The sequence below is a fragment of the Protopterus annectens genome, chromosome 5.part0 (assembly GCF_019279795.1).
Source record: "Protopterus annectens isolate FY-2018-M chromosome 5.part0, PAN1.0, whole genome shotgun sequence".
Lineage (NCBI taxonomy): Eukaryota > Metazoa > Chordata > Ceratodontiformes > Protopteridae > Protopterus > Protopterus annectens.
In genome coordinates, this window is record NC_056735.1 from 770,452,119 (window position 1) to 770,479,319 (window position 27,201).

The window sequence follows — 27,201 nt, forward strand, 5'->3', positions numbered from 1 at the left end:
ATTTTAGTTTCTTTCATCTTTGTCTTAATTCTTGTCCTGCATGGCAGGTATCATTATTGGATGCCTTTCAGTAATTTCAGTCAAATGTAGTGTGATACACTGTTTTTGTCCAGCGTATTCCAGTTATTGTGTCTTGGAGAATAATAATGTAAAATATTCATTATATTAATCACTGCTGCAGCAGTCTTAGCTATATGTGGAAAACTGTCTTTTTTAATACTTGCCTGTTTCACTGACCACTGCTACTAGGCTTCCCTGGGAATCCGTATTTTTTTTCATCTTTACCATAGAATGACCTATTCAGTATTTGGTTCTTCCTTCTCCCAGCCACCAAAAGAAAAAATGACAGACAGCATTTGCCACTTCAGCAGGCTACTGAAGTGCCTCAGCTGCAGATGGGCTGCTCTGGCCGTTCCTTGTTCCTCAGACCATTCATCTTTTTCCTTCACTCCCTCTGGTGTTGTCCCTGCAGCCTCCTGTTTCTGTTGGAGTGCCCTTTGTGGCCAAGTGAGAACCACCATTGGAAGAAGGTGTGCAAGTAATACCTCTCTGGCTAGCCAGTCTGGAATGCCTGTGCCTAGGAAGGTTTTACCTGTCAAAAGTAGGTGGTCTTCTGAAGTTCTAAGATTAGCCATATTTCTTCTCCTGTCTGTTACTTTGGATAAAAGTGATTCATTGGGCTTAGCTGACTCTTGATTCTTCCAGTTTGTGTTTCTGGTAAAAGAAAAAGGGGTTCATTATTTCAGAAGACGTTCGAGATATTGGAGCGTAAAATGATTGTGAATGGATAGCTTTTGTTTTTGTTTTTCTCTTCAGGTTTCTAATTCTGAGGAAATTATGTGCTCTGATGATCCTTTGGATAGATTTTCTTTTTCCAAAACAGTTTCTAGAATGAATATGTTATTTCAGTGCAGACACAACTGTCTTCCACCGTCTCAGGAAATATGATTTACTGAAGCTGGTATTTCCTGAACCTACTTCAGTTCTTCTTATTCTTCCAGTATTAGAGGATGCATTTATTTCTGCCTGTGAAATACCCAACGGTCAACTTGCTGCCTGCAAGAAAGCAAATGGATTGTATAAAGTTCCTTAGTTTTATAAGTCTCCATATTTTAACGTCAGATCTTTCCCATCAGTGATTTCTGTGGTAAACCCAGCTGCTGCTAAGCATCTGGGTGATGACAACTTCTCCCTTTCTGACAAGGAGGTGGAAGCCTTTGATATATTTGAGAAAATGTTTATTCTTCTGCAACACTTATTTTTAAAATTCTCCAGTTGTCAAGTTTGTATGTTAAAGTTTATGCTTGCTTGTTTTGGGAACATGAGGGATATTATGGCATCATCTTGCTCATCTGCAGAAAAGAATATCTTTGTGTAATTGTATTGGTTCTGTATCTCAGGTGCTTACCCACATTTTGAAATGATTCCACTTCCAGGGCTGCTGCTACTGAAACTGTTATGAGATTTGCTTGGTGCATCTCTGTATCTTCCTGATAAGGATGAAATGTTGAATTCTTCCTTAGATAAAGTGGTAGTCTTTGAACCATGTGCTGCAAAGGTCCTTAAAAAGTGTGATGAGAGAGTTAAGCTGATTTGGAGATTTTCACAGATTTTTCAGCCTTCCTTCTCCAAATTAGTTGTGACTTTAATACTAACTCTACCACTTTTTACAAAGTGTAGAACAAGCAGACACAGCAAGAGGCTACTGGTAAGCAGACATTCAGAAAGCAGTGGCAGAGATGTTCAAAGAAGAAAGGAGGAGATCTCAGAATAAAGAGCAGTCTAACAAGTCTGAATGACTATATTCAAAAATCCTCTCCCCGGCAAGACTTTAATCCTTCTCAAAAGTCATCCAACCTTTTATGTAAAGACATGGAATGTATGATAGTAGAGCTCATTTATGCTAACACGTGCAACGTAATGGATTTAGATCCCAGTCTTTTTTTGGGTTTGAGAAATACAGGTCCTATCTTCTGAACCTAGTAAGCTTCTTTAAAAGGATGCAGAGGCTGTGGACTGTGGCCAGATAATGGTCAAAAGGGGTCCCTAGATAGTCATACCAATACCTAATACTTAGCTGTCTCTCCCCATTTACCATAAAACAATTTTCAAGTCTGTCAATGGGCATACTATTTCCTTTTTTACGTTTACAATGATCTCAGAGATTTGAATTTAATGTAAAAGTGTTGTTTGAAATTTTATTGTAAAAAATATTGGCAGACATTTGCTAAACAAAACAAAATAGTTACAGGGAAACCAGATTAATCATGAGCAAATGTAGATTTCTTTTCCCTTGAAACTCACATGTCTGGTGTTCTCTTTCATCTGTTTCTCAGCTGATGGGTTTTAGATCTAACCTTGGATCTGATTTCGGCTACTTTTTTCCAGATTTAAGATACATAGCCCAGGCTCCTCCCCTTACCCATTATCCCCTTCTTGTCTGCACCATCACCTCAAATCTCATTTGTTGTGCTCTGCATTCAGATCTGTGCTCAGGCTGTCAGATAAGTGTGAACTTTGTTTACCCTTATTCATAGCTTCTTCTGACCTTTGTTGGTTATTTTTGCTTTTTATTTTTATTTTTTAACAGGTAACGATTTTATTGAATTATCACATATGATATAGGCAATTGTACATTTATATAAATTAAATCAAACCTTATTGACAGACTTTCAGTTGCAAACATTATGCATCACTTATAAGTTTCTATACAGTCATTGCCAGTCAAACATTATATAGCTCATTCAGTTCCTGCCTTTCCTTTAAACTTGTTCCTCATCCAAAATATTATTCTGCATGTACTGTTCCCACTATTCCAGTTTTTTCGTATGTAATTTTCTCCGACCTTTTTTCTAAAGATCCCACTTCCAGTGCCTTTATCTCTGTTAATATATTCACTACTTCTAGTACGATTGGTTTAGACTTTGATTTCCATTTTCTTCTAATTATTTTTTTTTTTGGCAGCCACCAGAATTAAACTCAGCAAGGCCTTACTATTTCTACACAATTCCAATTCTGTATCACTGCTCAAAAAATAGTTTCCTTAGTTACTCCAATTTGCGTACCCAGTATTTCTGCCAGAGTAGTCTGCAGTTAATTTTAGAAGTCTGCCAACTCATTGCACTCTCAAAAAATATGTCCCCACTTAAATAATTGCTTCCCATCACATATCCAGCATTTGCAATCTACCCAAAGAAAAATTCTTAGAGTCTGCTTGGAGTATAAAAATACCTATGCAAACACTACCATGCAAAGATCCTAAATCTTTCAGACTTTGGTTATTTGGGAGCCATACATACATCATCCTTTTGCTTCCTTGTGAATTTCTTATCCAGTCTCTTTCCAATCCTTTCTAACCTCCTCTGATTTTTGTAGTTAACATGTAATATTTTATATGCCCTTCTAGTTATCCCTTTTTAACAGCTTCTTCTGTTCTAGATTCTACTAAAAACTCTACCAGTGCTGGTCTTTCATTTAGGAACCCCCCTATTCCTTTCTCTTTGCGTATACTCTTAAATCAGTCCTTGGTAGGGAAGGCAAATCTCTAGTCTGCAGCCCAAATGAATTCTTGGCCTCTTCCAATTATTTTACCTTTCCCTTTGTAATTAGTTGCTCCCAATAGTTTTGGTCATTTACCAGTTTTCTCCAGTAAATTCCAGCTCCCTCTTCTGTGTTTTTTCTATCCTTAATTGTAGACATCCTTATCGGCAGAATCTCCTTTTTCCATTCCCTTATTGGTCCAGTTTTTTTAATACTTTCTGCTACTTTATGAATATAATATTATGTATAGTTATTGTGTTGTCCTTAACGATTTACATGGCTGAGAAAAATATGCCTGACCTGTGTATAAAACTAAAGGGACTAAAAGCATTTTCACAGCTTATATCTTACTTATCCGTAAGACATTGCTTCCAGTTTCCCAATTTTTGTATTCTTTTTGTTAAGTCTTTTCCCACATATCCTTAGCTGCCATAATGTAATCCTTTTTAATAATACATTTCCCCATAAACGTGGGTATTGCTGAACCAATTTGTATGTGGGTACATAGTTTACAGCTATTGCCTTAATTTTATATCCCAAAAATATTTGAAACTGTCTGAGAATATTACACAACAGTGAAATGTAGTTTTCTGGTTTTATCAGGTACAGTGGTGCAGCCGTTAGCATTGTCGCCTCACAGCAAGAGGTACTCTGGTTCAATCCTTGGCTGGGGGTGCCTTCTGTGCGGAGGCTGCATGTCCTCCCTGTGGTCGTGTGGGTTTCCTCCAGGTGCTTCGGTCTCCTCCCACATCCCAAAGACATGCTGTAGGTGGCTTGGACACTCTAAATTGGCCCTAGGTGTGAGTGTGTGCATGCCTTCTGTGGAAGGTTGGGCAGCGGGCTGGCAAATCAACACCGTAAAACTCCACTGCCAATCATGAGTGGACAGGTGATCCACTGTGGCGACCCCTAACCAGGAAAAGCCGAAAGAAGAAGATCAGGTACAAAATAATATCTGCAAGTAAAGCCAACTTTTCTTGATTATCATACCAATCGTATCCTTGAATTGCTGAGTCTCATTTTCTTTGCCAGTGGTTCTAAATACAATGCAAGTAACAAAAGGGAAAGAGGACACCCCTGCCTGGTTGATTTGCACAAACAGAACGTACCAGAGAGGAATCCCCCAACTTTACTTTTCACCTCCGATCCTTCATATATTCTCCTAATCAACCTTATTTTATTAGGGAATGCAAATGCTTCCACTTCCCTACTCACAAAATCCCAGCTTATTCTGTTGAGTGATTTCTCTGTATCAAGACCCACCAACAACAGAGGTATTTTCTTACATTCTGCTTCCCTCTGGATCATTATTTTTGTATTAATATTGTCAAATGTTTCCCTCCCTTGCACAAAACCACATTGACCCATATCTGTCAATTTTGGAATCACCTTTGCCATTCTTTTAGCCATTACAGACATAAACACTGCATAATCATGGTTTAGAATTGAAATGGACCTATATGAAGCTGGATCTGATGAGTAGTTACTATCTTTAGGTATTATAGTCACCCCAGCTTTCTTCCAGGATGTTGGTGCTTCTCCTTCTTTTGAAATACTGTTAAACAAAACATTCCAGATCTTTTTCACATTCTTCTCTCCTAACTTCTAAACTTCCAGGTACTTTCCTGTACATTGGCTATATAATCATCATTTTTATCTCATCTTCTCCTATCCTAAGTGTTAGTAACCGAGACTTGTCTATTTCTAACCTTGGCATATTTAATTCTTCCATAAACATTTCCATTTATGCTTTATCTTGATTTCCATATTTCTCTGCTTTATACAAATTTTCATAAAATTTCTGAAATATTTCTAATACCTCTGTAGGATCCCTGGTTATTATTTTTGTTACATGCTTCCTAAGCTTGGCAACAACCCTTTCTACTTTGTGTTGCCTGAGCCATTGCACTAAAAGCTTTTGTGCTCTGGAGTTATCATCAAAACATTCTTCACAGGAGTCCTTAACAGAGGATGTGGATTTCAATGAAGGGGAGGGTGCCCCAGATCACCCCTTGTGGAGTTTTCTGTTGGAAAGTTCTCTAATTTTGGAGACAGAAAATAGTCCGTCTTCTGAAACCTTTTTACAGGAGGAATCCATTTTCCTTGAGGGTTTTGGCACCAACTCAGCTACTTCCTGGGTGGTTCCCCCAGCTGATGAAATGATTGACTTGATCACTCATCGGGCCTGGAAGGAACTGGATATGGATGAGCTGATCCCCCTCCCCCCAAAAAAATATAAAATACTTGTTCTTCTGTAAAGACAATACACATTGATGCAAAGGGCCAGTGGTGCATGCCATGGTACTAGCAGCAGCCACTAAAGGAGCTTGCTGAGGAGAGCCAGTCTGTCCACCACCCTAATAGAGAATCTAGGGCTTTAGCCAGATATGGGAAGCGAGTCTATGCTTCAGTGACCTTTGCCATTTGGTCTCTGAATTACCTGGCACACATGACAAGGTTTCAGAGGGACTTGAAAGAGAAACTTTCCAAGTCATTCTCCAGGTCTTTGTCTTTGAATGATAGGAAGACAGTGAATTCACAGCTTGCCACCCTGCAATTCCTATTGAATGCCCCAATGCGGTTGATTTTCTGTACAATGGAGCCATGCCTAGACGTAGTTGTGTAATTTCACAGAACCTTTTAAGACATCTTTCATCAGTGCTACCTTTGATGGCTCTACCTTGTTTAGCCTGAAGATCAAAGACACACACTCAGGAGCAAGAAAGATCAGAAGGCTATTTCTGCTGTAGGTATATAGTTTTCTACACCTCAGAAGACTTTTTCTAGAAAGCAGAAAAGGGGTTAAAAATTTGGTTCCATAAGTACCAATGGTTTTCCTAGGACTCTTCTGAACATAGATCCCCCAAGGCAGAGGAGGGTATACTAATGGTAAACAGCTTTGTGGCAGAGGAGGTCTGTAGAATCAAGGCTAGAGAGCGTTTTGGTGAAAAGCTTTATCTTTGCCCCTGAAAGGTTGCACAACTGCTGTATTGTGGTAGTAGCTACTTACCTCTACACTCAGAGGCTTGGATGTCCATCACCAAAGATGTCAGGCACAGACAGTCATCAACAGAGGCTATTGCATTCCTTTTGTGTATCCACCCCCAACAGCAAAAAAAACCCAAATTATTCCACCCTCTCAAAGAAAAGCAGCAGTACTGGAAATTGAAAAACTGCTAGCAAAAAGAGTCCTCCAAAAGGGTCTCACAAGACCAGCAAGGTTTTGGAACTTACTTGAGAGTCTTTTAGTGCCAAAACAGTGAAGATATCAGGCCAGTAGTGGACCTCAGTTGCCTAAATCCTATGGTCATACACTCTTAAGTTCTGAATGGTCTCACTACAGTCCATCTTCCCTTTTCTATGGAAGGACATTTGCATGCGTACTATTACATTAAAATAGGCAATCCAGAAAGTTTCTCTGATTCTGGCACTGCCCTTTCTCAATACCACAGCCCCCCAGCATGTTGAAATGAAAAACAAGTGGTTATAGCTCATCTCTGACTGCTAGGGTTTATTCAGGGTGTTCCCCTGTCTGGATGTCTGGCTTCTCACCGCTCCTACCAGGTATGTCCTTGTCCAGGCCAGGGAATATTTCCTTTAGCTGTGCTCCAGACTAGCCATTACAATGAATTACAATAAATGTCAAATCTCCCCAAAGCAAGCCCTGTAGTTCATAGGTGCACATTTGGACACTACTTTTCAGATAGTCAAACTACTCCAGACCAGATTATCCACTCTACAGGATCAAGCTTTACAATTGCCCTTTCTTCAAACCTCTCTGGCCACGGTGGTACTACAGCTTCTAGGGTAAGTGGAAGCTTCCATTACCCTAGTTCCCTTAGCAAGGTTCTGTTTGAACCTCATTACAATGGATGCTTGCAGTCCAATTGGTCCATAAGACATCAGCCCATGTCCTTCCCACTATGCATTACCAACATCTGCAGAGAACATGTTAGTGGTCTGGTACCTCAACAAACAAGGGAGAACACACTGTTATCCATTGTGTTGAGAAGCATTTTGAGTGTGGCAGTGGTCCATATCGTCAAACTGCTTTCTAATAGCAAGGTGCATACCAGAGAGGTGCAGCATACTAAAGGATAGCTTAAGCAGGTCCATTCTGCTACCTCACTAGTTGTGTCTCAGTTCAGAAGTGGCAGAGCTTATATTTCGTCAGTGGGGACAGTCATGCTGCAATCTCTGCCCCTTCCACCAGTTCCAAATGCAGCAGGTGCTTTGCCCAGATCACTTCAGAGAGGGAGTCACCAAGAAACTCTGTGATCTAGTATTGGCCATTCACCGACCCCTTTAATCCAGAAATTTCTACATAAAACATCACAATGGAAGAGCAAGGTAGTCTTCATTGCCTTGCTCTGGCCTCAAAGGTTCCCCTTCTTCTGACCTCATTTGACACACCCGCTTTGAGTTCTGGATCCAGATCCCGATCATCTGTCTTATCCCTCTGGAATGCCTCATCTGGATATTCAAGCCCTCAGTTGATGTCCGCTCCCAATGAAGGCTAGGCACTCCGGGCTTTCCTCTCAAGTGGTACATATTATCGCATCATCTCAGAAAGATTCATCAAGAAAAATGTACAGAAGTAAGAGGAAAAGGTTTCCCGTTTGGTCTTGCAAGAGACATGCAGACCCTTTTTCAGCTATGGTATCAGCATTGTTAGATTTTCTCACTTCAATATGTCATTGTGGAGCCAGTTACTCCACAAAGTACAGTCAGCTGTGATATCCAGTTTCTACATTAGTGAGAATCAATCATCTCTAGCATGTGTTAAACCTTGCTCAAAGGTACCTTTCTTATCAGACTACCTATCAAGAATCCCACCCTTCCATTGTATCTTAATGTGCTGCTACAGGCATTAACTCTGCCTTCATTCGAGCCAGCAGCCAAAGTGTATTTAAAGTTCATGACATGGAAGACTATATTTCTGGTGGCTATTACTTCAGCCAGAAGAGTGTCTGAATTCCAAGTCTTGTTTCATCAGCCTCCATATACAGTTTTTCATAAAGACTGTATCTTTATGCACCAGTCCCTACCTTCTACCTAAGGTGGCTTCAGATTGAGCACTTATTCAAGCTATAAATTTGCCAGTTTTCTTCCCTAATTTCACCAGTAAAGGAGACTGTATGCTTCATTTGTTAGATGTACAATAGACAACTGTAGTTCTACCTTCACAGAACAAAACCCTTTAGGAAGTCTGTGCAGTTGTTTGTATCCTTCTCCAAAGCAAAATTGGGTCATGCTGTATCAGAAGTTACCTTAACATGGTTGATTAGCTGCATTTCTCAAGTCATTAAGGACAAAGATTTGCCTTTACTGAAACTTCTGAAAGTGCATTCAACAAGATTTGTATCCACTTTTTCCGTGTTCTAGTTTGACATCGATTGATATAATCTATGCTGCTGCCACTTGATCAAATGTTCAGTTTTCTTACTCATTACAAACTAGATTTTTTTTTCAGGGATAGGGTGGCTTTCAGTTCTATTGTCCTCTGGCATATTCTTCCATGAGAACCCCCCTGGAAATCAAGTAGCTGAGGACTCGGTCCCATTTGAGGAATAGACAGAAGAGACAATATGAGATACAAATGTTATGTCCTCACCATAACAATGCAACTGTGTTTTCTCTCTCCCATTTTTCTTCAACCTACCTCCCCCTATTCATGTCATTGAAGGCTTTTTGATAGACGTGTCGTACAAACCTTTAGGTAAATATGACACAGAGTTTCACACTGTTACAGCTCCAGAGCAGATTGCTTTATCCCACTCTTTTTGCCTTTTCTGTGAGGTATCACATTTTATGGAACTGTTTTAACTTAGAAAAAAGAAAAAGAAAACAGCAGACAGACACGGTCACAGTAACATCAATTTTTTATTGCATTAAGCGCTTTCATCAATGGTTGGTTTTTGTTATTTTTAGTTTTATAACTGTTTTAACTTGTCAGTATATTGTGGGCAGACTCAATCTGAGGTAATGTTGGGGTTAGTAGGGGATTATGAGTAAAGGGAGTAGCCTGAGCTATGGATCCTAAGTCTGGGAAAAAGTGGTTATTCAGATCCAGTATCAGATCAAAAACCTGTCAGTTGAAGGACAGAAAGAGATAACACAGATGCATTGTTATGGTGAGTAAAATAACTTTTGTTTATTAAAAACGCATCTGACAACACATTAAATTACAAGACATGTATTGGAACTTAGCGTCAAATAGCATATAGTGATGCACTAATTAGCTTCTATGTGAAGGGTGCAGAAATTCAAAACACAAATATGCAATCCATTTGCTAACAGCTTGTGGCAGCTAATTAGATGCAAGTGTCCTTTTTCAGGAGAACCCTGGAGCACTGTCTGGTGAAATGACTCTGTCAGTCACACAGCAGAAAATGAAAACTGAAGAAATCAAACCATGCACTACAGAAGTAGCCCATAGCTTTACTTATCTGCACCAAGTTCCAGATTGATGGTTGTAGCTCAATGCATGCATTTCACAGTCGTGTGCTTGCAAAAAAAAAAAAAAAAAAGAAAACAAGCTAAATTAAAAATGCATGTAACATTAAACTTAAAGATTTAATGATGCCCAGTTTATACACAACCAAGTAATTAAAGCAGGGTAAACAAAACAAGGAAACCAATGATAGTACCCCAATGAACATGGCTCATATGATGATGCTGTTGTTTATTACAATAGATTCCTTTCTTTACACCGTAACTACCATGGGCTGTAGGAATCAAGCATTTAGACACACATACAGATGAGTTACAGCCACATGTGTGCCTGTACTCTTCAATTGTCGTCTTGGGAACAAGTGAATGAATATGTTCATAAATAACGGATGAGAAGAGTATCTCAATTCACTGCTTTCAGAACCATAGCATGGAACCCCGTGCAACCCCAACTCTGCCCATTCAACTCTTTAGCTCAGGAGTCAGAGAGAATGACCCATAAATCAGGAACAGATTTTAAATGTTTCCCTAATGTACTTAGAAAGTTACTAGAATATAGTACTTTGCATTAGCAAACATTTATCTGAAGGATACAAAATCTGAAGCTTGCATGCCTGTATTTATTTAATGACTGCAATCCACAACAATTTGTTAGAATGCCACATATTTTACAAGGAGTAGAAAATATATCTCTCAACTTCTTTACTGAAGAATTTGAGACAAAGCCAAAATAATGAGGGGACAAAGGCCTAAATTTTAAATATTATTTACTTTTATTTATTTGTTAACCTGGTAAATTCACTCTGCATGATGTCCTTTTTCAGGGTCACCTCAGGAGCACTGTCTTAAGTGACTTACTCAGTCTCACAGTAGGCAGATGGAGGTGGAAGGATTCAAACCCTGCACTTTTTACTACTGGGAGCAGTTTAATAGCTCAGGGATGTATGCCATACAACTCTGATCAACCTGAAATCCATTTTCTGAACAACACTAACTATAAACTGTAATGACTAGCATTATTGACTGAAAGTTATCCTGACCATTTATCAGAAAATTGCAAAGTTAAAGCTCTGGCAATTAGTGCAGTGGTTTTTTGTTGTCAGTAATACATAGTTTGACTCTTTCTAGCTCCATTTGTCTACTATGTGACTCTGAATAAGTCACTTAATCAGACGGTACTTGTGAGACTTCTTTAACAAATGCCGAAAAAACAGCATAAAAAATAAGAGTTTAAGATGTTTGCATACATTCTCTGAATAAAAATATGAAGGTCTAATGGCTTGCGTTGCTATAATCTTCTGATCAAAAGTCTCTCTGCACATGGCTGTTGGATTGCAGTCTTCTTCATTTGTACAAAACAAAACAAGTCCTTACCTGGTAAACAAAAAGCATATTCCACTAGGGCATGGCTATCCCACAGCCCTCTTCAGGTATTCATCAGTTGGTGACATTTATTATGTTGCTGCCTGGTCCTCCATTAATATGTTCATCAGCTTCTACAAACTTGACTGCTTCTCAAGGGCTACCACATCCTTTGGTGCTACTGTCCTAAAATGTTTACTTCCATGATTCCACCAGGAAGCCTTGCAGCTGGGGATTCTGGCCCATATGTTAGATCAGATGGATTGATTGAATAAGTTGCAAAAGCTGTATATTAAAACAATGCTAGAACCTTTTGTTCAGATCCATCCAGCACGACAACTCTTCCACCACTCCCTGCCTTTTCTTGTAAGAATTAGACTTTTTAATTCAGTAATGTTTTTGTTCCTCATGCAGTGCAGTAATACCTAGGTTTTCAGGTGTTAACTGAAATCTGAGGTAACTAAATGGACAGATGTATTACAGAAGGGAAATTCTTAAGGGGTTTGAGGCTAAAGCAGTAATGCTGCCAGATTGGCTCTGACAAATGGCTTGAGGACCCATATGTTGTATCAAGTGGACATGAATGGAAGGATGTAGCATTATGTTAAGTACATCAGAGGTGCTGGTATTTGTATGACGCTAACCTTCGCACTGAGGTTTTCTAAATTTGAGATCTTGATGTAGTGTGATTCTGGCACTGTGTTTCACAGTGGAAGGGTGGCTTTTGAGAATCAGCAGTTCTGTGTGAAAAGGAGTTTAAGCTCTTCCCCTGGAGGGATTTTTAAAATTGGCAGTTTTCTTCCAAAAAACAGGAAAGTAAAGGGAATGTCATCTTTCACCATAGATGTACATTAGTGCTTGGATATTAAGTACATGCCTAGAAATTTTCTGAATATACAGATATTGACGGTAACTTGAAATATAGATCTTGAGAGATCTCTGAAGTCCCATTACAGTTTAAGGGATGAAAGCTCTTAGATTGTGCTTCACAGCTTTATGGATGTCTGAGTGGCCAATAAAGTTTGGATTTTGGTTTGTCTCAAGGTTTGCATTGTGCCATGGAGATGTTGAGAGGGTGTTGTAATGTTTCACTCTGGCTGAGTAATCAAGAAGCCTGAATTCTCACCACTGGCACTGGAGATGGACGTTCATTTGGAAATGAAATGGATACACTCAGTATTTCCAGATGCAGCTTTCTACATCAAGCATAGTTTCCCTTAAGAGCACACAGGGAAACACAGTCGGTCCGGGGGCTGGGTCCTCTCTTTCTCTCACTACAGATCCCCAATGAGACTCCCCACTGGAATAGCTGTAGGGTTGGGTCTTCAGCCGAGTGTCCAAGCCAAGTCCTACAGCACCCTGTCTTTGAAACCAATGCTTTGTGCCCTGCTCCAAGCAGCTGACACGCACACTCCTTGAGATTTGATTTTCACAGTCTGCTCTGAGACATCCAGGACATCACAGTAGGTCAGAGAGATCTCCCTCTATGTCTACCCACTCCTCTTCCTCCTCTAGATCTTCGAGGAGTCTCTTTCCCTCATATATGGACAGGATGATGAGGAGCTTCCTCAAGGCCCAAATAGAGTTAGGGCTCCTGGCTTTCCCTGCCCATCCAGCTAGGGGAACCTCTCCCCTCCCGGTTTCTCATTCTCCTCATCCAACCCACCTGGTGGCTTTGGATTCTGGGGACCAGGATGTCTGCAGTCGGATTCTGGTGAGGCCGAGTAACCCCCCCCCCTTTCTCGATCCCGTCAGGGTCTCTGACTTATTCTGTTCCCCCACCCTCGGAGCAGGGCAAGCCCCGTACCAGAATGGCCGACGCCAGCTCCATGGGGGGATCTGGTACCGTCTTCTCAGACCAGCCCTTCTACCCAGCGCTTCAGCCTTAGATTGTTCCAGACCAGTATCATCCAGGGGTTGCAGTGCTGTTTACAGACTCGTTCCTCCTCTCTGGGATCTTTCCCTTGGACATGGGGGATGGGCCTGCTTCCAGCACCACGGCTTTCCAGGTGGTAGACAGGACCTTCTCCAGGTCTGGACTTTCCTCTGATGCACTTCCTGGTCCTTTCCTGCTTCTCTGTACTTCAGCTGGTGAGGCCTCCCATCCTGTCCAGAGTCAGCCCTCCCGATCGAGCCTTCAGGGGGTTTCCTCCCCTCTGGGAATCCCTTTCTCTCCTGAGTCCTCCCCACAGCCCCCAGCAGAGGAGGTTCATCACAAGAGAAGGTGCAAGAGGAGGCACTTGGTCTCCCCTGTGGAGTCCCTCACCGATGATATGAACTTCAAGGAAGGAGACAGGTCCCCCATATCTCCGCCCGGTAATGTCTGCTTTGGAAACGTCCTCGAACTCTTGAAGCAAAAGAGCAGATGGTCCACCCAACCCCTTCGGAGGAGTCTGTGTTTCTGAAGGCCTTCAGGATGGGCCTGTTTACCTCCTGGTTGCCCCCCCCTGCTGATGAGTTAGTAGATCTGATCACCAGCAGGGCTTGGAAGGAGCTGGACATGGTGGAGCCTGTTCCAAAAAGGGCCGACAAGTTTCTTAGCCCTCCTGCAGACCATTCCTTCTGGAGCAAAGGTGTTGCAGTTGATGTCATTGTGGTTGCCAGCACCACTAAAAAGGAGCTAGCAGAGCTTCGCAGTCCATCCCTTCAACAGGGAGTCCTGGGAGATGGACTGTTTTGGGAAGCATGTGTACGTCTCAGCTTTTTTTGACTGAGAGAGAGAGAAATTATTTGGCAAATTTTACCTGCCTCCGAAGGGATTTGGTCCAAGAGCTTTCCTCTTCCCCTGCAGAGTTGTTGCCAGTGGAGGACCTCAAGAAGGTGTCTCCCAGGCTATCCACTTGACTTCCCTCGCAAATTCCTTGATGAGGTTAATTTCCAATACTGCGGAAGCTACCTTTCAGGCTGCTGGTACAGGCATTGCTTGAGGCGTCATGCCTGGTTACGTTTATGTGGGTTTGCAGAACCCTTCAAGGTGTCCTTTACCAATGCCCCCTTCGATGGTTCCACTCTGGACCTGTGAGCAGGAAGGGAAGACTCTGTCTTAGGTGCAGATCAAGCTTTCTACTCTCCAGAGGTCCTTCTCTAAGACCTAATGGGGAACTAGGAAGATTTGGTTCCATACGTCACAGTCTCCCTTCCAGGAAGCTCCTGAAGATTCCTCTTCAAGAGGCAGGGGGAGAAGTTTCAGTGGACAATGCTGTTCTCAAGACAAGTCATACACTCTAAGTTCTGAATGGTCTCACTACAGTCCATCTTCCCTTTTCTATGGAAGGACATTTGCATGCGTACTATTACATTAAAATAGGCAATCCAGAAAGTTTCTCTGATTCTGGCACTGCCCTTTCTCAATACCACAGCCCTCCAGCATGTTGAAATGAAAAACAAGTGGTTACAGCTCATCTCTGACTGCTAGGGTTTATTCAGGGTGTTCCCCTGTCTGGATGTCTGGCTTCTCACCGCTCCTACCAGGTATGTCCTTGTCCAGGCCAGGGATTATTTCCTTTAGCTGTGCTCCAGACTAGCCATTACAATGAATTACAATAAATGTCAAATCTCCCCAAAGCAAGCCCTGTAGTTCATAGGTGCACATTTGGATACTACTTTTCAGATAGTCAAACTACTCCAGACCAGATTATCCACTCTACAGGATCAAGCTTTACAATTGCCCTTTCTTCAAACCTCTCTGGCCACGGTGGTACTACAGCTTCTAGGGTAAGTGGAAGCTTCCATTACCCTAGTTCCCTTAGCAAGGTTCTGTTTGAACCTCATTACAATGGATGCTTGCAGTCCAATTGGTCCATAAGACATCAGCCCATGTCCTTCCCACTATGCATTACCAACATCTGCAGAGAACATGTTAGTGGTCTGGTACCTCAACAAACAAGGGAGAACACACTGTTATCCATTGTGTTGAGAAGCATTTTGAGTGTGGCAGTGGTCCATATCGTCAAACTGCTTTCTAATAGCAAGGTGCATACCAGAGAGGTGCAGCATACTAAAGGATAGCTTAAGCAGGTCCATTCTGCTACCTCACTAGTTGTGTCTCAGTTCAGAAGTGGCAGAGCTTATATTTCGTCAGTGGGGACAGTCATGCTGCAATCTCTGCCCCTTCCACCAGTTCCAAATGCAGCAGGTGCTTTGCCCAGATCACTTCAGAGAGGGAGTCACCAAGAAACTCTGTGATCTAGTATTGGCCATTCACCGACCCCTTTAATCCAGAAATTTCTACATAAAACATCACAATGGAAGAGCAAGGTAGTCTTCATTGCCTTGCTCTGGCCTCAAAGGTTCCCCTTCTTCTGACCTCATTTGACACACCCGCTTTGAGTTCTGGATCCAGATCCCGATCATCTGTCTTATCCCTCTGGATCAGTGCTTCTGAAGTGTTGCACAGCTGCTTTGCCATACACCCACTAGCCTGGACAAACATCACCTCCAATCAGTGGGTGGTAAATATTGTTTCCAGGGGCTATTTCATTCCCTTTTCGGAACCCCTACCAGTAAGACATTAGCTCCCAGATGTTCCACGTAGTCAGTGGGAGTTGGCCTTCTAAGACGTTCAACAACTGCTTCTAAAAAGAGCCATCGGAGAGGTCCCAGCAGGATGACAAGGATCCGGCACTTATTCTCACTTCTTTTTAGTGCCAAAAAAGACTGGCAACCTGCATCCTATTCTGGATCTCAGTAAGCTCAGTCTTTCAGTACAGAAATCAAAGTTCCGAATGGTCACTGCTCAGTCTATTCTGCACCTTTTTCGCAAGGACAGTTGGATGTGACATCTTCGCTTCCAGCTAGGACCCAGTCATTACCAGTTCAGAGCCCTACCCTTTGGTCTCACCACAGCCCCCTGGGTGTTTAATTAAATGTATGGCAGTAGTAGCGGCCCATCTGTGACTGCAGGGGTTCCAGGTCTTTAGGTACCTTGATGATTGGCTCCTCGTGCACCTTCAAGGCATCAACTGATACAAGTGATTCATTATGTTCTTCCCCTCTTCTGTCCGTTGGGGATCACCATCAACCTTGCAAAATCCAATCTGATCCCCACTCAGCAATTGGAATTCATAGGAGTTCAGTTAGACTCTGTTTTAGAGATTGCAGATTTACCTTTACGGAGAATTCAGTTGATACAGGAATATAGATCTTAGACCTGTCGCATTCCCTGGTTCACCTGGTTCTTCGGGCGCTTGGATCCATGGCCTCGGCCATTCATCTTGTTTCCTCTGGACAGGTACTGCTTTCAAGTGTTACAATGGACCCTAGCTTGTTCAGTGGTTGCCTCTGCTTCATCCCCTTTCTATAATCGTAAATCTGATGCCCGTGTGCAGATGTCACCTCCAGTGGTGGCTTCAGTCTCAGGATCTCACTCTAGGCAGGTCCTTTTCTCTCCTTCCGCCAACGGCCACAGTGACCACGGATGCCTTCCGTCTGGGGTGGGGCATTTTCAGGGGAAGACTGTCCAAGGCAAGTGGTCCCCAGTAGAGCCCAAGCTGCATATAAATTTTCTGGAGATGAGAGCAGTTCTTCTATTGTTGCAAGCCTTCCAAGACTGCCTCCCTTCTAGGGATGATTGCAATTCAAACAGACAAAATGGCAGTGGTCTGGTATGTCAGTAAACAGGGGGGAACACGTTCTTACCCGTTGTGCAGAGAGGCCATGAGAGTGTGAGAATGGGCGATGTCCTCCGTCCGCTTCCTTATTACAATGCACATACCCAGGGATTCCAATGTGTTGGCTGATAGGCTCAGCAGATTGATCCCAAGTCCTCACTAGTGGTCCCTCAGTCCTTCTGTGGCAGAGCAAATTTTTGACCATTGGGGTCAACCGTGTTGCAACCTTTTTGCCTCATCAACCAACCACAAATGCAGCAGGTACTTCGCCCGGAGTCACCAAGGGATGCCCTAGTCCACAGTTGGTGTCCAGGTCTCCTTTATGACTACCCTTCTGTTTCCTCAATACCCAAGGTTCTGCAGAAAGCGCAGTGCTTGAGGGCATCCCTTATCCTCATTGCCCCTTTCTGGCCTCATCAACCATGGTTTCCCTTCTCCAGGTCTCATATGAAGTACCTGCCATGGGTACTGGATCCCTGTCAGGATCTAATTTCCCATACAATCAGGGCTTCCTGTCCCAAACATTTGGACCCTTTATCTAACTGCATGGTTTCTCCAGTTTCACTGATCATAAAACAGTCCAGGCTAGCGTCCCCATTAAACATATCATTCTAGCATCCCAGAAACCCTCCACTAGAAAGGTATATAGTAGCAAGTGGAAAAGGTTTTCTATCTGGGTTAAGAGCAGGAATCTGGATCCCTTTTCTGCTTCAGTTTCAGACATACTTTTGTCCTTATCCTCCCTTTTCCAAGCAGGAGCACATTTTTCTACTATCAAGCTTCAGTTGGCAGCAATTTCCAACTTTTATGAGAGCTCTGATGCTGGCTTTTCATCTAGGCTTTGCAAAACATTTATGAAAGGGGTTTTTCTGCTTTGTCCACCGATTAAGGATCCTTTCCCTACTTGGGACCTCACACTGGTTTTGCATTCTCTGACTAGGAGTCCTTTTGAGCCTACTAGTTCCTGCAATCTCAAGTTCCTGTCTTAGAAGATGGCCTTCCTGGTGGCTATTACCTGAGCTAGGATGGTCTCAGAACTGCAAGTTCTCACCATTACTCCTCTTTACATAATTTTTCACAGGGACAGAGTCTCTCTCAGGACGAACGCCTCCTTGTCCAAGATTGCTTCTGAATATTCTCTAAACCAGTGAATTCAACTTCCAGTGTTCTTCCCCAACTGTTCCAGCAAAGGGGACTGCATCCTATATACCTTGGATGTTCACTTACAGTTACAGTTTTGTCTGCATAGGACAAAAGGTTTTCATAAGTCAGAGCAGCTTTTTGTGGCCTTTTCCCATAGCAGACTCAGTTTTCCAGTTTCTAAGGCCACTGTTTCTAAATGGATATCTAGCTGCATCTCCATGGTCTACGACGTTGCCCACCTTGAGGTTCCAGGAAAAGTCAAGGCTCATTCTACTAAGTCTGTAGCAACTTCTTCAGCCTTTTTAGCAAGGCTGTCTATTGATGACATTTGTGCTACTGTCACTTGGTCCAACTCTTACACATTTATTTCTCACTACAAGATTGATGTGACTTCTAGGAGCAGGGCTTCCTTTGGCTCCACGGTGCTCTGGCATATCCTTCCTTGAGGCCTCCCAGGGTTGATTGTAGCTGGAGACTCTGACCTTATGAAGAATGATGACTTGGATAACATCAGTTTAGGAGTTATGTACTTACCATAACTTGGCATTTGTGTTATCCTACGTCATCATTCATCACATTTTTCCCTCCCACCATCCCCCTTACCTTGTAGATCAGGGAGGAAGTTGGGAGTTTCTTCCAGTCTTGCAGGAGTAATCTTGAGGTCCATTGCAGCAAACTTGATTTGGGGGTCAAAGGGCAGCAGATCATCATGGGAGAGGGTGGAGCTAAAGCCTTGGATCCATCTGTAGCATGTTGCTGGCTCGGATCCGATATCGGATCCTAGACCCTATGGTGATGTAGTATGATGATGTAGAGCAACACAGATGCCAAGTTATGGTAAGCACATAACTCTTATTTTCTGATGTGGTGAGGGAGGAGAGGAGCTGAGATTTGGCTAGGAACATAACATGCTCCACAGCAGATTAAGAGGAAAGATTAAAAATGTTATTTATATATATATATATCTCACACTAACACATATACACACACACATATATCTTTATATGACCATTCTTTGAGAGGTTGGCTTACTCATTCTGCTTATCTGTTAGTTTTAGTCAAACAGATGCCTGCTTCCAAATACTCCCTCTAAAACTGGTATTTCCCTTGCATTTTTGAAATTTTCTTCTGTCTGTAAACCTAAACGTTTTTCAAGAAGGTTTTATAAGGGGTACATTAAAGTTGTGTAGAAAGAAGATCCACTACCAGTGCATATAAGTAACCGTTTTTCATTTCTGTTGCTTATTTTAAGTTGCTGTTATGTTTCTTATTTTTTCTTCTAGTACCTTACCCTTCTGAATGAATTTCCAAATGCTTCAAATATATTACCGGCAGAGGATATTGGCATGCTTCTGAGACCACTTAAGTAAGATCTATTTTATTTGGCTTTAGTTTTAGCTTGCTGTACCTGTAGTTGCTATTCCATCCCATTTCCTCTCATGGGTTCCCACTTGCCTATTTACATTTCTTCTGCAGCTTGCCAACGAGTTTTATGCTTTCTGTTTAAAGGTCAGATGTAAAATGATCACCATTGAACCTTTATGTGTTTTTGGATCTGAAGATGCATAATTGCCTCTATAACCATTCAAGCCAAGTTCTGGTTTCTGTTTCATGTCCTGTTAAGGTAGGCTTTCTATTACACATTGTATGCACACTTTTCACAAGTCTGACCATTGCCACTCACTCTGCTATAGGACTGTAGTGTTCACCTATCCTTTTTTAACTATTGTCTAGGATGCTCCTCCCCCCCCCCCCCCACACACACACGCAGATACACATTACTTCTCATTTGTTCTTTTAATAATTTTTATATTTTCAACTATGAAGTCACTTAATCACTCTTTCAGCATGAAGTCATAGAATAACAGATGTCTCTTTTGGATTTCAGTACTTTATGTTCTACATATCGTCGTGATCAAGAGGTTTGTGCATCTATCCTAACACATCTTCTGCCATTGACAACAGCTTTAGGCCAAGATAGGGGCAATGCGGAAGAGCTCAGTGATGTACAAGGACAACTGCTAACTGTTATTGGAGCATTCTGGTAGGTGGTTTGGAGTTGGTATATTAAATATGAAACTTCCAGTGATGTTGACAGTGTTTTCACATTTTATTTTTTGGTAACCACGCCAAGTACAATTGTACAAGCTTTCAGATGGAGTATGGTGAAGATGTAAAATTTATAGTCTTGTATTGACTGAATCAGAATGTAGGTGCCAGCATGCTAGGATTTGTTGTAGGAATGCTTCTCTGAGGTGTCACTCAGTTATCAGACTGACGGCTTTGAATATATATATTTTGTTTTCTCTCTTTGCCCCATCCTAGTCATTTGGTCTATTCATTCTTCATCTCTAGGGTAAGAATTGATTGGGTGGGGCCATTATTTAGACTGCTTCAGTAGGGACAGTTTGACATTTTTGCCCTTTGCTTGCGTTTTTTTTTTTCTTCTGGTGGTGTTTTGTGACTTTATCCCCTGCATACAATTGGCGGAGCACAGGGGATGAAAGTGTAGTGGGCTGAACATAGAGAGCATCTTTTCAGTTCTGCAAGAGACATTCCCTACAAGCAGTCCTGCCTCTCCCCTTGAAGCACAAATATTGTTTTTTTCTGGTTTCTACCTGGAAAATCACACTGGCCAGTGTCGTAACAAATCCTCTCCTGATACTAGGAAAGTTAATTGGGCCATGTGTCTACACTCTTCTCCCTTCCAGTCCGGCTGCTCCAGTTCCAGGGCTGCTAACCAAGCCCTTATCTGGGTCATAGTCAGGGCTCCATCCTTCTTCAAGCCAGGCTGAGGCTGTGAATATTTTGTTTTTGTAGTCTGCTAATACACAGCAGAAGTCTCCTTCCTTGATTAGTTTACTATATTACTGGAGGAAGAGGCACTGAATCAATTTTCATATTGATGATTTTCTAATAAAGTCAATGAAAAAAGTTACTTTTCAAACTTTAGTCCACTGTTTTATTAAAAAATAAACAATAGTATTGGCAATGTATCCTTTTATTTTTTACAGAAAGTACTGTTGTGCATGATTATACTGTAACAGTAGATGCCCTACTTCTCACTGTTTCAGTGTTCTTAGCAAATGGGATATCCTGCCTGGGATAGCCAAATGTCGAGCAAGATATCAAAGCCTTGGCTCCTTCTAGGCACCATACGTCAGACATATGTCCTACATCTAAAGCACAGGGTACATAAGTGACATTACAACTGTGTAATCCTCATAAGTGAATCGTCCAAGAAGAACCAAAGCAACCCAAGAAGAGAAACAGTGACATATCCATCTATGAAGGGAAGAAAAGGAAGAAGGACCCCTCGGTCAAAGGAGAAGCCCCAAGTAAAAACAGGGGTAAGGAGGAAGAGACAGAATACTGAAACAGTGAGAAATAAGACAACTACTGTTATGGTAAGATCTTACACAACTGTACTACGTCCTTCCTTATCACTGTTGCAGTATTCTTTACATGTGGGAGACCACAAAAGCTACTAAAGAGTATGGGAGGAGGAATCTACAGAGGAGCCCTGAAATAATGCATGTAAAATATCATCATCAACCCTCTTTTTCCTGTTTTCCACATGGGATCAGGGTGTCTTGTTAACTTTTGCCATCTGTCTCTATTAAGTGCTGTTCTCCTGCCTTCTTCGACACTCATGCCTGACCGTCACAGGTCTTCTCTTCTCTCACACAGTCCATCTACCTCTTTGCTGGACATCCTTGTTTCCTCTTGCCTTCTTCCGGTCTATCCCAAATCATCTTCAACAGATGATCATCTGCTTTCCTGCACATGTGCCCAAACCACCATAATGTAGTCTCTCTGACTTTTTCTGCAGTTGGAGCTACTTTGGCTTCTGCTCTTATACCCTCATTTCTTCATCTGTCCCACAGTGTTCTCCCTACCACCTATCTCAGGCACGTCATCTCCATCACATCTAGCTTCCTCAGCTGCTCTGCCTTTACTGCCTAGGTTTCCACTTCCTACAGTAGTACTGGTTGCACCATTGTTTTGTATACCTTTTCAGCTTCATCCCATGTGCTTTCAGTTTTGCATTTTGTTCCCCTATCCTTTGCAGAAGTTGTTGCTCAGAGTTTGCCTTTAATGCCATGTCTGCATCAGCAGCTTTGTTGATATATCACCTCTGACCTGTTTGCTAATGTAGTCCATCACCAATATGAATAGCAGCAGGCTAGAAGCTGAATTCTGATGCGCACACACTTCCACTGGTAACCCCACTGTGAGATTGAATACTGTTTGTACTTGAGTCATTGGGTCCTTATACACAGCTTCTGCTAATTCTGTCAATGTGTTTAGTACTTCGAACCACCACATGACTGCCGAAGTCAGGTTTCTTGGGACCTTGTCATATGCTTTTTCAAAGTCTAGAAATGCCCAGTTGGACTCTTTCTTCATCTCTAGCGTCTTCTCAGCTATGTGTCTCACTGTAAATATTGGGTTGGTTGTGCTACATCTTGATCCGAATCCAATCTGCTCGTCTCCCATCTTACTTCTTACTACTTTGTGTATTTGTTTATCAGTCACCCTCTCCAGAACATTTCATGCAGTGTGAAAGAAGTTTGATACCTCTGTACTGTCCACAGTTATGAATATCCCCTTCTTCTTGAACACTGGCACTAGTATGCTTATTCTCCAGTAATGTGAGATGCGCCTTTCTCTCCACGTTGCTGTGAGTACCTTCAGGAGCCATGTCTTCCCCATCTCACTCAGCATCTTTGTCATAAGTCTTGTGACCTCATTTAAGCCTGTTTTTTTTTTCCTGACTTCATTTTCTTCATGCTTTTCTTACTTCTTCTATTGAGGGTTCCTCCTTTTCTCTAATAGTAGACTGTGTCTCAAGCAATACAGCTTCTGTGGGGGTTTTCTTCATTCAGAATCTGTTGGAAATGCTTCTTCCATATGCCTGTGATGTCCTATGGATGGCTGGGCAGGTTGTTGCTGGTATCCCTTATGAAGGGCATCTGACTGTCTTCTTTACCTTTCTGTTTTTGCTTAGCAATGTGATATAGTTTCTTTGTGCCTTCTACTGACTTACTTGCCAGAAGCTGGTAGAATGCCTCTGATGCCTTCCTCTTTGCTATTGTAGCTTCTTTGTTAACCAACGAGTATTTCCTCCTAGCCTGGCCCGTTTTTTCTATCTCCCAGTTTTTCCTGCATGCATTCTTTCTTTGGATGATTTTCTGGAATTCTGCATTCCACCACTAGCTTTCCTTATGTACCTTATTTCCATACCTGGCTTGGCCACATATCTGTTCTTTTGTCCTCACACATGGTGTTTTGAAATGCTGCCATTCTTCTTCAACTCCACCTATTTCCTTCTCTTTTTGAGGTACTTGAGCCCTGAGTAATTCCTTGAACTGTTGTGCTTTCTCTCCAGCCTGGTCTCTGTTGACCTTAGAGTCTCCTCTGACCAGGCAGTCCTCATATCCTGTTCTCTCTGTTCTGATCACTTAGACTCAGCCATAGAGTACTGTTCGGGAAAGGTTAGTTTATTTTGCTTTCTTGTATTTTGTATTGCTTCATTTCTTCTGTATTTCATTGCTTCTTCTGTTTTGCATATTGTGGTTTATTTTCTATACACTGAGTTTTACTTGTATTCTGCTTTTAATTGTACATTTAAACTAGGAAAGAGACCACAGCTGTTTTTCTTGAGTTGCACAGAAATTAGAACAGGTCACCCATTATCAGCACGAATTCCTGTTGTCCTGCTTTATCTAGTAGGCTCTGCAACTACTGTCTGAATGCAGCCTTCCTCGCTATCACAGCCCTGGAGTCCGATTGCATGAGTTTGTCACAAAATCTGATGGCATCCCTCGCTGTCTTCTGAAGTCTGTCCTTCACCACAGTTCCCACACTGTCTCTAGCCTGTCCTCCTCCTGAGTAGTATACTCTGGATCCCAAGCCAAGTGGCTGTACTACACTGCCCTTCCACTTTGTCTCCTGTATACATAAGATGGCCAACCTCCTCCTTATCATCATGTCATCCACTTCCAAGCTGCATCCTGTAAGTGAACCTGCGTTGAGTATAGCAATTCTTATTTCATGTTTTTCAGGTTGATTGCTTTTACATCCAGGTTTTGCTCAGCAAAGATCTCCCAGGTAACCCAAGTTTGGGCAACTGGAAAGCGGCCAGCCAGTAGCTTATTGAGCCAGGGCTGCTGGGTTTATAGCGGGCACACTGACCAATAAGGCCACATACACCCCTCCCACCATTAGCATGGGTCCCTGGCTTAGGTTGGAATAGGCCAAGTCCTGAACCCACTTATCATTGGCAATTACCCATGCCCATTTGGTGACATTAGTCAACACAACCAAATCACCTAGAGCCATATTTTACACTGTATAGTGGCTAACCCTGCCATAACTCAGTCTGTGATCTGTGTTCTATCATGAGGATTACTACGCACCACATTAGATGCCCAATGCGGTGGTTTATACAACTCTTCCCCCTATAGGGCACCATGTAGAGTCTGTGCTGCTGCCCACAGCTCCATTATTTGGTGAATTTGAGAGAGAAACACTCAGCATGTTTTTTGGAAGTGGGAGGAACCCCACAGAGACATGGGGAGAACACGCAAACTCCAGGCAGGCATTCGCCATAGGTCAAGATTAAACCTTGTACCAGCCCTGGTCCTAGAAAACCCAACTAACTTATAATGTTTAATAAAGGTTCATACAGAAGACCAAGTTGCAGCTTCCAGGAAGGATCTAGTATCCAGAACACTATAAAAAGCACAAGAATGTGCTTGCTTACAGTTAGGATCTAGTACTCAGAACCCTGAAAAAAGCATGAGAAGTGGCTATAGCCTTGGAAGAATGAGCACAAACAAAAGAAGAAAGCTACTTGCCATGAAAAGAATAGCAAAAGAATGGGTTAAGGAGAGAGTGGATAGTTTTCTATGAGCTCAAGCTCACTCAGACTCTGCCATAGATTGTTATAAGGGAAAGGTCAGTTGGGTTTTACTTTTTTGTATTTTGTAGGGTTTCATTGCCTTTTATTTTGTATATTGTAGTTTATTTTCTTTACACTGTGTCTTGAATTCTGCTTTTAATTGCACATTTAATCTAGGAAAGGGACCACAGCTGTGTCTGTTGTGAGTTGCTCAGAAATTAGAACAGGTCAGTTAAAGTTAATTATCTGTAAATTGAGGGTGGAGCTGAATGTTCTATTTAAGGGGTAAAATAAAACATTTCAAGGCTTTACTGGAAAAGCTCACTCAGACGTTCTCATAGATTGCTCTGAGGGAAAGGTTAGATTGTTTTTGCTTTCTTGTATTTTGTATTGTTTCATTGCCTTCTTCTATTTTGTATATTGTGGTTTACTTTCTTTACACTGTGTTTTACTTATAGTCTGCTTTTACTTGCATATTTAAACTAGGAAAGGACCACAGCTGTGTCTGTTGAGTCACAAAAAGTAGAACAGGTCAATTAAAGTTAATTTCTTGTGAACTGAGGGTGGAGTTAGAAACTAAACTATTTAAGGGGTAAACTAAAACATTTCAAAGCTTTACTGGAGAAGCTCATTCAGACTGTGCCATAGATTCCTGTGAGAGGTAAAATGAAGCATTTTAGTGCTTTACAGGAAAAGTTCACTTTGACTGCCATAGATTGCAGTGAGGGATGGGTAAGTCTTTTTGCTTTCTTGTAGTTTGTATTGCTTCATTGCCTTCTTCTGTTTTGTATATTGTGGTTTATTTTCTTTACACTGTGTTTTAATTTTGTTCTGCTTTTACTTGCAAATTTAAACTAGGAAAAAGGCAACAGTTGTGTCTCTTGTGAGTCCCACAGAATTTAACCCCCCCCCCGCCTCCTACCCTGGTGGTGTTCTGTTTTTAAACTCAGCTGTCTTTCTAGTTGCCTACTCCTTATGTTAATTTGACAACATATTTCCTTCTGTCTCCTCTTTTATTGGTTGTTGTGAGTAAGCACAGAATTATTATTTTGTGAAATCACTCCCCTTCAACTGTTTAAATTTATTGGCCATCCCATTGTACTCCATAAGGCTAGACTACAATTGCTACTTAAGTTTACCCCCTCTTTCATATCTAATTGCTTAGTGGACACTGCAACTCTTAAAATATTGGCACATTTTTTCGATCTTACCTTTAAAATTTGCAACATATAGTTGAAGACCACCAATTACTGGAGAGCCCAGGATGCTGTTTTTTTTTTTTCCTGGTGAGAGACAGAGCATAGGGATATTATTTTCTGGAGACTGATGATCACCAGAAAGCCTAACAACTGCTTTGTAGGTGCTAGTTTGGAATTTGTTCCTAGATTTTGTTCCTGATGAGAGAAGTAGCAGAGTGCATTGATTCCTGGCTGTTTCTGATTGGGCATTGAGTGTCTGTGTTGGACCTTCTGGTTGCTATTCAATGCACCAAAGAGCCTGTGGCCTGCTTCTTATCAGCCTGGCAGTAGCCAAACGGGCAAATCCCCTCTTTTCATCATTCTTGACAAAGCTAATTCTTTCTGTTTGGTAAGTACTGCTTGATTAGCTGCTGACTAATCTAATTTGAGAATATCTACCTAAATACTTCATCCGCAAATCAGGGTCTATTTATTAGTTTCCCTTAAGAGTTTGGCAGTGTCTTGTATAGAAGCAAACACCTTAAGTTGACATTTTGCCTGTAAAAGCACACTTGCAGTTTCACCAACACCTAGTTGTACGGGCACTTCCAGGATGGCTGCACATTGAGTAACAGCTTAATTCTAGCTCTCCCAGTGTGAAAACAGAAACTCAGCAGAGAAGACCAGTAGACTTTTGTTTATGGGTAAATTTCAGTAACTGGTTAGTAAGTGTACTACTTGGATGCCAGGAAAAAGAAATAGAGGACCTGGAAAAATCAGCTACAAAAAGTGAGGAAGAAATACTGACTGGGGAAAGTTCTGCAGCTGTTCAGCAAAAAAGTAATGCAGCCTCCAGACATGAATTCCCGTAACCTATAGGAAGATGTAAGACAACTGTATGCAGACCTGGTCAAAATAAAAGAAACACTGTGAGTATATCAACACAAATAACAAAAGGTTCATAACCCAGAGACTGCCCATGCTGTGGAATAGACTTCCCATACATGTC

The 27,201-nt window shown here is 41.9% G+C and overlaps 1 protein-coding gene across 3 annotated transcripts in view; it reads left to right on the forward strand.

The window, feature by feature from the left end:
* Positions 1-27,201, forward strand: part of ATM (ATM serine/threonine kinase) — a 3,174,581-nt gene that overhangs the window by 938,591 nt on the left and 2,208,789 nt on the right. For all 3 annotated transcript variants that reach the window (XM_044072618.1, XM_044072619.1, XM_044072620.1), the window contains 2 exons: positions 19,391-19,473; positions 19,996-20,151. In XM_044072618.1, coding sequence (XP_043928553.1) covers positions 19,391-19,473; positions 19,996-20,151 — 239 coding nt within the window. The remainder of the gene's footprint in view (positions 1-19,390; positions 19,474-19,995; positions 20,152-27,201) is intronic.